The sequence below is a fragment of the Ailuropoda melanoleuca genome, chromosome X (assembly GCF_002007445.2).
Source record: "Ailuropoda melanoleuca isolate Jingjing chromosome X, ASM200744v2, whole genome shotgun sequence".
NCBI classification, from domain to species: Eukaryota; Metazoa; Chordata; class Mammalia; order Carnivora; family Ursidae; genus Ailuropoda; species Ailuropoda melanoleuca.
This window is the reverse complement of record NC_048238.1, coordinates 16,254,059-16,267,652: the sequence shown is the minus strand read 5'-3', so window position 1 is coordinate 16,267,652 and position 13,594 is coordinate 16,254,059. Positions and strand designations below refer to the sequence as shown.

The 13,594-nt window shown below is 44.5% G+C and overlaps 1 protein-coding gene across 3 annotated transcripts in view; it reads left to right on the top strand.

The window, feature by feature from the left end:
• Positions 1–13,594, top strand: part of SH3KBP1 (SH3 domain containing kinase binding protein 1) — a 329,089-nt gene that overhangs the window by 40,317 nt on the left and 275,178 nt on the right. For 2 of the 3 annotated variants that reach the window (XM_034649072.1, XM_011236658.3), the window contains exon 2: positions 9,662–9,819. In XM_034649072.1, coding sequence (XP_034504963.1) covers positions 9,662–9,819 — 158 coding nt within the window. The remainder of the gene's footprint in view (positions 1–9,661; positions 9,820–13,594) is intronic. The other variant, XM_034649071.1, reaches the window with a different exon arrangement.

Genomic DNA, 13,594 nt, shown 5'->3' with positions numbered 1-13,594 from the left:
CCTGTTTTGTGACTAACTGGTCATGCTGGTTTTTTACTTTCTCTAGCCTTAGAGTCAAACAACTAGGCTCACATTTGTAATGGCATTTCATGGTGCTGAGTAATAAGCTATGGTTTGGAGTAACACTTTCTCAGGCCATGCATTCACTGGCCCACCTTTATGGAGCACCTACTATGTGTCAGATGCCCGGTGAGGGGGAAGACATGCTTAGATCTGCCCTTTAAGGGCTCCCAGTCTAGGGAGCAGAGAGGGAGGACATGTGTGGGGAAACAGCGTAGCATGATACGGGCCTGGAGAGTAGTGGCTGCGGTTTATGGAGCAGCTTCTGTGTACAGGAATTTTTAGATGTCATCTCTCATCATTGCATCAACCCAATGGGTATATCACCTCCTGGTTTTAAGCACAGAGCCAATGAACTCAAGCGAGGTGTGTGGCCCCTTTTGCACATCTAGCACGTATCTATGCTGGAACTCACTGCCAGGCCTACCAGGCTTCAGGGCCTGTGTTCTTTCTGCCACAGCTCACATATTCTGTGAAGATGCTTAGGATGGAGGTGGCATGCATTGAGAGATGGGCTTGGAGGCCGGCCTAGTGAGCAGTGTCACAAGAGTGTCCTTAGTGCATGGGAGGTGGTCAGCAGTGGGCCTTCTTTCCTCTCTCACAGCCAGCTGCTGCTTTCTCTTCTCTCTTGATGGCTCTCTTTTTCCCTTCCCTGCTGAGGCCCAGTTCTGGGAGCTGCTGCTGGGCCCCTGCAGATGTCGATTCACCCTGCAGGAGGCCATACCTGCAAACGGTGCCCGGGGAGAGAGTTCGGGCCCAGTGACTCTTTGTTCACTGGAGTCTGTGTTCTGTGCCTGTCTTCCCTGGGGAAGTTCATGTTCAGTTTCTAACAGTTTCAGGCCTTGGGAATGACCCTTTGTTGGTGCCTGAATGGTCTCCTTAGTGGTGTGTTTGTGAAGATGCCAAAGGAAAATGTGCTGGTGTGGAGGTCAGCTTTGTTGGACTTGGAGGTCCTCACAGTGCCAGTGGCCCTGACGTAGGAAGTTCGGGTCCTCAAACTCTCAGCCTTGATGCTACCAGGAGAGCATGGGATGGTGAAAACTGGGCCTTGTGCAGGCTTGTGTAGGGAAGAGCCTGTTGTTCAAAAAGTTGATGTACAAGTGTATCTGTTAAGGTTCTCTGGTTGCAAGCAACAGGAACCAACTCACCCTCAATCGTAGTAGGGAAGAGGACTTATGGAGGGCCACTGGCTGGCTTCTAGGATGGAAGAAAAGCTGGAAGTTCAGGTTGAGAAAAGATGGCAACGAGGCAGCCCCAGAGATCCCTGCCTCTTTTGGAAACCGTGCTGGGAATCTGCTCCAGCCATGTCCAGTCTTTGTCATGTCCATCTTCTGTTGTGAGACCTAGTTGAGTTGTCTGCTGGCAGAGGTGGGATCTTTTCATGGGCAGTCCCATCAGACTGTATCTCATGGGAGAGGGGAGGGTCCTCTGAATGGATTTACCTTCTGAATGGGGATTGGTTTCTCCCTGGGACACAAAGGCAGTTAACAACCTAGAGTGATATCTACGATCGTAAATTCCAAAATATATGTCACATAGCCTTCTTGTTTTTAAAAGCTATATTGAGGTATAAAATTCTACCTATTTTAAGTGTACAGTTTGATGATTTTAATAATTTACAGCATTGTGAAACCCTCACCACAATTTAATTTTAGAATATTTCCGTCACCCTAGTAAGATCTCTTGTATTCAACTGCTGTCTCTCCCTGGCCTAGGCAAGCACTGATCTCCTTTCCATCTTGTTAGATTTGAACATAGATTCTTGTATGTTCTTGACCGGTGTAATTTTTTCTGGGTATTGTGGGAACTATGTTGTCTATGAAAGGAAACAAAACCCTATTGGCATGGATGTCTGTATCTCTCTGGTGTCAGTTTTCCTCCTTTTCACTTTGTATCTTCTCTTCTGTCACCGGGACCACAATGTGGGAGAGTTTAGTCCCAGCCTTGACGCTGCCATAATTTAGCTCTCACCCTCTCTGTGCCTCAGTGGTGGAACCTTCCAGGCCTCAGTTCCTCATTTGTAAAATTAAGAAAAGGATTTGACAAGATGGTAATTAATGTTCTTTCTATCTCTAATGACCAGGAATCATGATCTTTCTTGGTGAAATCTTTTTTGGTAAAAAATTACTTCTTGATTTTGTATGCTTTCTTCAATCATACAACTGGAACAAAACATTAAAAAATTATTATTTAAAATTTACAAGTGAAACGATTCTTTTTCTTTTTTGTTGAGATATAATTGACATATAACAGTTTCAGGTGTACAACATAATGATTTGATATTTGTATGTATTTCAAATGATCAACACAATAAGTCTAGTTAACCATCCATCACCACACATAAACACATTTTTTCTTGTGATGAGAACTTTTAAGGGTTACTCTTAGCAACTTTGATATATGCAGTAAAATATTATTAACTATGGTCACCATACTATACATTACATCCCCATGACTTATTTATTTTATAACTGGAAGTTTGTACCTTTTGACTCCCTTCACCATTTCACGTCCCCCTCGCACCTCTGCCAAACCCTGCCTCTGTCAACAGCCAATCTGTTCTCTTTATCTGTGAGCTTTTTTCCTTTATCTTTTTTTCAGAGTCCACATATAAGTGAGATCATACAATAATTATCTTTTTCTTTCACTTAGCATAATGCCCTCAAGGTTCATCCCTATTGTTACAAATGGAAAGATTCCATTCTTTTTTGTGGCTGAGTACTATGCCATTATGTATGTGTCCCACATCCTCTTTATCGATTCATCTATTGATGGATACTTGGGTGGCTCCTATATCATGGCTCTTGTAAATAATGCTGCAGTGAACATAGGAGTGCAGATATCTTTTCATGTAAGTGTTTTCATTTTCTTCAGATAAATGGCCAGGAGTGGGATCGCTGAATCACATGGTAGTCCAATTTTTAATTTTTGGAGGAACCTTCATACTGCTTTCCATAGCATGCGGCTGCACCATTCCCTCAGTGGTGCACGAGGGTTCCCTTTTCTCCACATCCTCACCAACACTTGTTATTTCTTGTCTTTTTGATGATAGCCATTCTGACAGATGTAAGGTGATGTCTCGTGGTTTTATTTGCATTTCCCTGATGATGAGTGATGTTGAGCACCTTTTTTATGTACCTGCTGGCCATCTGTGTGTCGTCTTTGGAGAAATGTCTATTCGGATCCTCTGCCTGTTTTTTTTTTTTTAANGAGATAGAGACAGCCAGCGAGAGAGGGAACACAAGCAGGGGGAGTGGGAGAGGAAGAAGCAGGCTCATAGCAGAGGAGCCTGATGTGGGGCTCGCCCATAACGCCGGGATCACGCCCTGAGCTGAAGGCAGACGCTTAACCGCTGTGCCACCCAGGCGCCCCCCTCTGCCTGTTTTTTAATCAGATTATGTGTGCGTGGTTTTTTGTTTTGTTTTGTTTTTTGTTTTGTTATTGAGTTGTATGAGTTATTTATATATCTTGGATATTAAGCCCTTATATAGGATTTGCAAAGATTTTCTCCTGTTCAGTAGGTTGCCTTTTCATTTTGTTGATGATTTTCTGTGCTGTGTATACATCTGAAATTCTTTGTTTTATTTATTTATTTATTTTAAAGATTTTATTTATTTGCTTGAGAGAGAGAGAGGGAGAGAGCATGAACGGGGGGGAGGGACAGAGGGAGAGGGAGAAGCAGATGAGCCTGACATGGAGCTCAATCCCAGGACCCCAGGATCATGACCTGAGCCAAAGGCAGATGCTTAGCCTACTGAGCCACCCAGGTGCACCTGAAATTTTTTATTTTTTATTTTTTAAAAAAGATTTATTTATTTATTTGAGAGAGAGAGAGCGAGATCACGGGGGGAGGGGCAGAAGGAGAGGGAGAGAGAATCTCGAGCAGACTCAACACTGAGTGCAGAGCCCCAATGTGGGGCTCCATCTCCCCACCCTGAGATCATGACCTGAGCCAAAATCAAGAGTTGGATGATCAAGCGACTGAGTCACCCAGGTGTCCCATCTGAAATTCCTAATGCTTAAAACTCATGAGAGTTTTGTGGCATCATATGTGTGTATGTATATATTAATTGGAAAACTTTTATTCTCTTTCATGCTCTTTGATTTGTTCACATATTTGTGAGCTGGACATGATGCTAGGCAAGGGAGGTAGAAACCTGAAACCTGAAAAAGATAATGGCTTTTCCCAGACGGAGCTTGTAGTCTGACTGGGCTGAGCCACCATGAACTTGTGGTGTGCTAAGTGATGCCAGGAGACAGGAAGTTCAGTGCACAGAGGTGGGGAGGGGCCGGGTCACAGAGTGGGGCCTCTGAAATGCCACCGTGAGAAGTTTGCTGTGAGAAGGTGCTTGGCAGCTGGCTTAGCCAACCGACAGTTAAAAAGCAGCCATTTCATCTTTTGGGGGAGGACACATTCCAGTAAGTTTGAAGGCAGAGATCTGGGTGGTTGACACGTTTTGCGTGTTAAAGGAGACCTCTGATCTCCTCTGGCTCTGCCTGTCTGTACACATGGGTTAACCATAGCTTCGGCATTTGCAACAGTGCCAGGTGCAGCAAGCGTGTGCAGGCTGGCTTTTGGCACAGCAGGCAGCTGGAGGGTGGTATTTTTTCTGACAGGGAGACGTTCTTAAGTTTTGTAATTTATGGTGTCTTTAAATATGGGATTTTGTTTACTGTTGCCCTAATTACACCTCTGATATATTTTATTTAGCTTAGTGTTTTAATTTTGTGCTCATGCCCACAGGTAGTTTCCCAAAGGGTACCATTAACAAAAATCTTAGGTAATGTTTTATCATTCCTGCAGCTACCTGCAGCTTCCTGAAGCCAAGAAAATGGGTTTCAGGGATGCAGACTTTCTCATGGGCTTTGGTGAATATTTTGACTATGATTACGAAATGTGAGGTCTTGATTTCCTGTCTGCCAAGTATTATTGTAAATTATCTCTGTCCAACGAATGTATAGTACTAGGCCGCATGTGTAATTTTAAATGTCCCAGTAGCCACATCCTTAAGGTAAAAAGAAACAAGTGAAATTAATTTGAATAATAAATTTATTTAACACAGCATATGTAAAATATCATTTCAACGTGCGGTCAGTCTAAATTTTTGAGATATTTTACATTCTTTTTCTCCCCATTCTTTTCTCTGCCACCTGCTTTGTATTTGATAGCCATCTCAGTTCGGACTAGCGACACTTCAGGTACCCAGTCACCAAATATGGCGGGTAATACTGTAGTGACAGCCAAAGTCCAGAACCTTTCAAAGGCTTACAGACAACAGAAGACAGAACCTTTCAAGGGGGTAGGAGAGACACAGCTTCATGATTTATGAACACTTAAGAAAATCATACATAGGTTTCCTCCTCTTAGAGCAACCTGATATATAAAAATTCATCTTGACAGGAAAAGTAAAGCAGGAAGTGATTATTCATGTTACAAAAGAATTAACCACAGGATTCTTTAAATAGCAAGCTCCCTTAGTGCACTGAAGAATCTGACTCAATTTGCAAAAATGTGATTGACACTTGGCATTTTGGTACCAACTTGGTTGGGCAGAGAACTACCTGCCATTATAACATGCAAGCTGAGCAGCTGGTGTATCATGGCTTATCGAGCACCTACTACATGGCATGGGTGCTCATAGGAGAGAGAGAACAGAAGGAAGAAGGAAGGGTGATCTGCACCCAGAAGGCAATTAGAGGCTCACTGGGAATGAGACGCATGTGCAGCCACCACCACATGGGATGGCCTTGAGGCCATGGCCCAGGGAGGACTGGGGGCTGGAGGAGCCAGGAAGGTGATATGAGGCAGTCAGGGCCCAGCTGGCGCCAGAAGGCAGACAGGGCGTATGTGATGACTTAAGTGTCTAGGAGATAAAACAAGCATACATCTGGAAAGACTAGGTCAATAAGATATTGGGAAAACTCAAAAACTATGTAGTTATGCTTTATTTATCCCTGAGCCCCTAATTCCTAATCCCTAGCCTTATTTACAGTAAGCATCAATTGAGGTGTGTCCTCAGGCTCATCAAACAAAAGAGAGAGACTGAAGCAAAACCAGGGTGTGTTTCTCATCAGTTTGCGACAGGAGCTGGCAGCTGTTTACTTTCCAGTAACCATCTTGAAACACATTCCTCTGTCCTCTTCCAGCTTCATTTTGGTAAGACACACATACAGAATAGAGAAGGTGAGACTTGTTCTTTAGGAAAGAAGCAGCAAGGTTGTATTCTGGAAGTTAATGGGGTTCTGACTCCCCCAAAGTACACAGGATTCAAGTCAGTATCAAGACGGACTATTGACTGGATTCCTCCTTAGCAGCCTTCCTGTGCTCTCTCTCCCCCAGAGAGGCCCCATGTGCTGCTTCCCCCTCTCATCAGTTCCACTCACCAGTTTCCTATTCCCATCAGACAGATTATGAGCTTTGATCTCCAAGCGCTAATGGGATCAGCCTTGGGGAGCCTAGGTCAGTATTCCAAGCATTTTCTTGGTTAAAAAAATACCTATTATTAGAAAAGTAATTGAGTATTTTCATGTATACATTTATGTATAGATTGTGTGCATATATTACTGTACTAGTTGATTGAGAAAACCCAAAAGAAGCTTCTAAACATTTGTTATTAGGTTTAGTGGACTTTGGGAACACATAAAATTGAGTATTATATGACTTTAGACATTGGTAGAAAATGAAGGCATTTGTCCTCATGGCTCAGGTACATACTTTCAAATATCTTCAAATCCCAGTAGTTCCTTATTTTAATTAGGTAATTTACACCTATATCAGTGGTGGAAAACAACCTGTATTGTAAGTTGTCTTGATAAGTTAGGTTTTTGATCATCTCCCTGTAAGACCTGGTTGGCCTGTCCTTGTGTTCACCTCCCCATGTAGCTGGCAAAGAGCTCACACCAGGAGCCGAAAGTGGCAGCTCCACCATTTCCTTGTTTACTTGGTTGCATGTTGAATAATGTCTATAACCCCTACTTTCTTTCTTTCTTTTTTTTAAGATTTTGTTTATTTATTTGACAGAGAGAGAGAGAGGGAGAGAGCACAAGCAGGGGGAGCGGCAGGCAGAGGGCGAGGGAGAAGCAGACTCCCCACTGAGCAGGGAGCCCGATGCGGGGCTCGATCCCAGGACCCTGAGATCATTACCTGAGCCTAAGGCAGACACTTCACTGACTGAGCCACCCAGGTGCCCCCAACCCCTACTTTCTTAACACAAATCTTTTCAAGCCTTTCATCCATTTATTAGGAGGTAATAGCCATAAAGAGGCTTTATCAGGAGGCCCCAGGGAACGGCGGGGACCTCATGCAGCTGAAAGCTGGCTCTGGCTCTAGCTGCCATTCTTGTTGAGGAGCACCGCTGTCCCTTAGGCTGCTTCCGGTCCTCAGAGCACCCTCGACTGCTAGACCTAAAGGCTGGATGAAGGAACCAGTATCATTCTGTAAATGGAATATTTGAGAAGTTGAATTTTTCTCTTTTTAAAATTAAAATAAAATGAATTGATGTTGTAATTTTTTTTTCATCTTGTCAACTAACCCCTGAAGTGAGTGCATCACACTTTGGAGAGCTCTGGCTCAGAAAATGATCTTAACTCTTTGCTGAACTTCAGTTTCTTTAATTGGGAAGATGAGCATTATAATATTGTAAGGATTAAATGAGATAATGCAGGAAAATGTGGGGCACAGAAACAGTGGTTACTGTAGGCTCCGTTCCAGTAGCAGAGCTTCAGTAGATCCTTGTCTAGGTCATTTGAAGAAAGTTGTTTCTTAATTGACCTCGTTTTGATTGTTATGATAGCTCATTTGAACTGTTGGTGAGCAGAGCATGAGACAAGAGAATAGAAGTGTTTCTGCCTTCATACTGGTCAGGAACCAGGAAAAATCTGAAAAGGTTGCTTTGTTTGTGCTCTTCTGCTCCTCTTTTTTGTGTATATGTGATGAGAAGGGTTTACAGTTCAACTTCATCCTGGGCAGATTCATGACAGCAAAGTCAGCCAGCTGATTTTGTAATGAAAAAATGATCCAGGCAAGGAAATTTCACTTTAGGATGCTTATGAACTCTCTGGGTTAGCTGACATGAATGAACAGTGTTAAGTGTGCCAGTCTGGATGGCTAGGGTCTTCTGATCCCGAAGCACTTTGGGACTTCATTCCTTATGGATATGCAAAGCCCATTTGATGGTGGGCCCACTCACCTACCAACATTTTTGTGGGAAACCTTCCCCAGTGGACTGAAATTTCAAAAGTCGTTTGTACTTTTTTGTTTCCTACTGAAGAAATCTTCGCCAAATCCAAGATTAGTAGTTTTATTCTGTGCTTTCTTATGAAAATTTTATAGTTTTAGCTCTTAGATGGAGGTCTGTGATCCATTCTGAGTTCATTTTTGTATGTGTGCTTCATGTAGGGCTCATGTAAAACCTTTCCTCTTCCATTCCTGTAATCCCTAAATTGCTAATTCACTATTTGAGGATTCACCTAATTTTCACTACCCTTCTATTTATTCATTTGCCATTCATTCATTCATTCATTCAATCATATTGACCTGCAAATATAGAAGGAAAAGGACAGGAGGTTTGTTGGTTGAGGTGGGTGTGAGGCGGGACCCAAAGTGTAGATGACGTGCATAATCCAGCTGTGGAGAAGTTAACATGCCCAGGATTGCTTAGCTCTGCTTACATGCATCTGTACCTTGTCAACAAGAAGATGCGTCGATGTCATCTGTTGCCTCCCCCTGTGACCGAGTATAACATATCACTGCAGATTGGGAGAACGCTTTGAAATGGTATTGCTGCCCGAGCAGCGCCTGGGTGGCTCAGTCAGTTAAGCGTCTGCCTTCGGCTCAGGTCGTGATCCTAGGGTCCTGGGATCAAGCCCCCTTGTCTGGGTCCCCGCTCAGCAGGGAGGCTTCTGGAGATTCTCTCTCTCCCTCTCCCTCTGCCCCTCCCCACTGCTTGTACACTCGCTCTCTCTCTCACATAAATAAATAAAATATTTTTAAAAAAATAGGCTTGCTGCCTGAGAGGCCCTCTGTTGAGAGGGCAGTGGTGCATGCAGACGTAAGCAGTCTGAGACTTTGGCTTGGCCAGCAGGGCCCTCAGTGTCAGCCGTCCTTACACATGTTGTGGCTGAGAGAGGGGCATTATCGCTATAGAGTGGCAGTTATTATCACCCACATTTTGCATGCCTGAGTCCCAGAAAAGTTAACATTACACAGTTAGTCTTGGCAAGGGTTGGGACACCTAAGTACCAAATCTGTGTCTGGTAGCTACCTTTTCTGCGCTTGGAGAAATGATGCTGCCTCCCTCCGGGGGTGCAGATGTTGTTGCTGTTCTGTCATTGTGTGATTTCCCCTCTGAAGCTCCTGCTGGCCCTGAGACCCGTAGGCCACTCTGACTGTGCCTGACCACGGACCTGTGCTTTGTGGTTTCTGTGCGACAGGCCTCAGGTTAACCAAAATCAGGTTGCTGTGTGGGGCCCTGTTATTTTAAGTACTGGTAGAGGGGAACTCCCTTTAATATGACTACTGATCTTCCAGGGCTAGTGGGCCTCAGACTTCTGTAACATTTGATCTAAAGTATACTCTTTTTTCTGTCCGTGTTCCTTCCAGTGGAGGCCATAGTGGAGTTTGACTACCAGGCCCAGCACGACGATGAGCTGACGATCAGCGTGGGTGAGATCATCACCAACATCAGGAAGGAGGATGGAGGCTGGTGGGAGGGACAGATCAACGGCAGGAGAGGTTTGTTCCCTGACAACTTTGTAAGAGTGAGTACAACGTGAAACCCTTTTCCTGTCTCCTGTGTGGGTTCTACTGACCAAAGCTTTGGGGGCACTTGAGGAATTTCATGGGCTGTCTTGGGGATGAGTTGACAGTTTGACTTCTTGCGTGCTATCAAGAAGATTGTGTAGAGCTTTGCACCAGCTATCTAGAGACCCATTTTGAAATCACTTTTTAAGGCCCAGAGTGTTCTCTTTTTAAACAATGTCTGTTAGAAAATGCTGGAAAATATAAAGCTTGTTAAATTGGTTTTTTTTTTTTATGTACTCGTTCACTTGCTTTGGTGTTCTAAAAGAATGTTTATCCTTTTCCATTCCATTGAAAGTGAGGTGAAAGTAGTTTTGACTATTTAAGTCAAGTAGCAATCAAACTAAATGTAGAATTCCAGTTACGCTATGTTTTAAACCTTTATATTCACATTGCTTTTTTGATAGGAACTATATTATTTTTCCTTTCCCTTTTATGGCCATGAAACATTGTATAAAATCTACTTTTTCAGTAAGGTTTGGAAAATTATGCCCTTTGCAGAAGTCATCTAGGGGTTAATTACAAAAATGTAGCTCATTCATGTTAAGAAATTATATACTGCGAATTGTACATAATAGTTGGAATTGAGTAAAAAAAAAAAAGGGCGGGTCACCTTGAGGCTGTTCTCTGTGGGAAATACCAAGTAGGTCTGAAAATTTTTTGTACCATAAACTTCCTATCTAATGCTGGAGAAGATCGGATTGTTCTCGGTAGGAAAGGCTGTGTGCACAAATCCCCAGGGCCTCTGCTGTAGTTTTGGCGGGTAGCAGACTATGCCTAAGACCTGCGGCTATGGGGAGCAGGTGGTGCGGGGAGTTCTGGGCCCAGAGAAGCAGGTGCCCTAGTCAGAGAGCCTGGAGGGCTACATGGGAGGGTTTTATGAAAAGGGATTGATGATGAAAAAGTGTCCAACCGCTGGGCCCTCTACCTGTACCCTGCCCCCAGTCTAGAACAAATAGGAACTCAGTTCAATGTCTTTCCTCAGGATCTTGCCTCAGAGTGACCCTGCTAACATTTCTTTTGTTCATTTCTTTTCGCTGTGCAGAAGGCTGGGGGAAGTTTTGTTGGTAACATGCTGATAAACTTACTTTATGTAAGTGGTTGTGGGAGTACAGACTTTTTTTTCTTGGACTACAGTTGAACCTAGCAACTCTCTCCCCTTTTAAGAGTAGGAAAGCATTACATCCGGGCTACCACAGTTTGACTCTGTTGAACTGATGTGTAAATGGGGGTGAATTACTTTGCCCTTCCAAACAAAATCCCCAATTTTGAGACAAGGATTGTCCTTGAAGTTGAGCAAATTCTTGTGTGGAAGGAGGGTTTTTCCAGATAAAAGGGGGGAAAGTTTGGTGTGAAGATGAGGAGAAATAAATGAGAGAGGAGGACCTGGGAAAGAGAAAGGAATATCTGGGAAAGAAAGAAGAGGACCCTGGGAAGGAGGTGAGGACTGTGGGAAAGAGAGGAGGACCCTGGAAATTAGATGAGGGCTATGGGAAAGAGAGAAGTGGACCCTGGGAAGGAAGGGAGGACTTGGGAGGAGGGAGAATATCCCTGGGAAGGAGAAGGGACTACAGCGTTGGCACCAGTTTTGATGGGAGGCTCTGTTTTGAAAGCCTTATTTTGATGTCCTGTAGGCTCAGTGCCCTCTTATTCCAAACCACAAATCCATAGACTCAGAAAACTTGTGAATTGGACTTTGCTCAGGGCTTAAGGCTGGGCCACCTACTTAAGCATTTGTGGGGGCTGGCAGGCACCAGGACAGGGTAGCGCAGTGCAGGAAGAGCCCAGGCTGGCTCTCAGAACCTCTCCTCCTTGCTCAGGGCGTGCTGGGGAGCGGGAGCTCCTCCCTGTGAACCCCGGGCGATGTGGTCCTGGCCAAGGGGCCTCTCTCCACCCTTCTCCACCTGCTGGGCCTAGGGCCACCACAGCAGGCTCCTGCCCTCTGGCTTCCGTGGGCTTTGGCTCAAGGGGAGTGCTGGCAGGAGAGGACCGGGAGGGAGGGAGGCCAGCCAGGTCAGGGATTATCCGGCTGGCTCTCTGCCCCGGGGTTGTCCCTCTCCAGATGGCGGCTGCTCCTAAGTCCCCTTCCTCCACGCTCCTTTCTCTTCATCCCCTGTTTCTAGCCCCGCCTCCTGCCTCGGAGTTTCTCTGTACCTCACCCCTTTGGCGGGGGTGGGGGGGTGGGNGGTGGTGGGGGTGGGGGTGGTGGGGGGGATGGTGGTGGGGGGGGGGATGGTGGGGGTGGGGGGGGTGGGGGGGGTGGGGGGGAATCTTCTTCTTAGTCCTGCCTCAGATTACCTAATTCTGGTGTGCCATCTGTTTCCTTTTTGGAGCCCGACTACCTCATCTGGCCACTCTGAGCATTAAAGGAGGCAGGACTTAGCACGTGGCTGGCCACCTACTGAGTGTGTTGCTGTCCCTGTCACCCTCTCCCCTGGCCTGAGGGTCTAATCACTCGTCCTCTCACCTCAGCTAGAGTACTTCCAGTGCGGGAAGTGACACTCTAGGGAGGTGCTTGTTCCACCGGAGCCAGAAAGGATGTGGCAGGAACGGCTGGGGCTGCACCACTTGTGGCTGTCACATTTGGCAGAAAAAGAAACTTCTATTCTTTCAGATGGCTGAGTCTATTTTCAAGTCTTCACCCACTGGGAATGTTTTAGGCCTATTATTGAAAAATCTAGTAGGTGGATGCAGTGGAGTTTAACAATAACGCAAACTGCCATAGAGGATTCTAGAGGCTGAAAATACATCTTAAGGTAATAACAATCATATTGGCGTAAGTTTGCAGTTTTGAGAGTGGGTTTACATATGCTTTATTTAGCTTAAGAAGAATTTGTCCCTGGATTGAATTGGGTAGTTTTGTGGAATCCCACTGTTTGTTTGTGTGCCTTTATGCCAGTGTTACCACCATCAGAGAGCGTTCCTTAAGCAGTTTCTTGATTCATTTCTAGGATCCTTAATCAGTGTCCTTATGGAGCATGGTCCCCCAAGGTGCTGGGATTCAGTATCCACCCTCAACTCTGTATTGTCGCAGTTTCTCAAAAGAAAACTACCAGCCATGCCAGTCACCCCCTTGTTAAGAAGATGCCTGGGCTTTGTCAGCTCTTGGGCTGAGATTTGTTGGCAGGCATAAATGTGTCCAACTAGGGTACAGACATGCCCTTTTAGGTTTATCCTCCTTTTTCTTTTATTTAGTTAGTTCTCATTTATTTACTGTACATGTGGAAGAAGAATCCTTTTAAACCCCTTTCCTTTCTTCTCCCTACCTATTTTTTAGAATCCATTTTTTCTCTCTTTCTCCTCTTTAAAAAAATTATTCATTTTTAGGTGAAATTTACATAGAGTAAAATGCTGAAGTCATAACTGTACCTCTTTGTGATTTTCTTTTTGTAAGTATACACCTCTGTAACCATCATCCAGATCAATCCTATTTCTTTCCCTCCAGAAAGTACCATCATGCCTTTTCCCAGTCATTCCCTGTCCCGTAGGAATCTATCATTATAGATGAGGCTTGCCTGTATTTGGATTTCATATAAATGGGATCATAAAGGATGTGTTCTTTTACATATGGCTCCTGTTGCATGACAAAATGTTGTTGCATGCATCAGTACTTTGTTCTTGCTGTATAGTATCCCATTTTATGCATATGCCAGAATTTATTTCTCTGTTCTCCTGTTGATGGACATTCGGGTCATTTCCAGTTTGGGTATTTTATGAATAAAGGCTCTGAACATT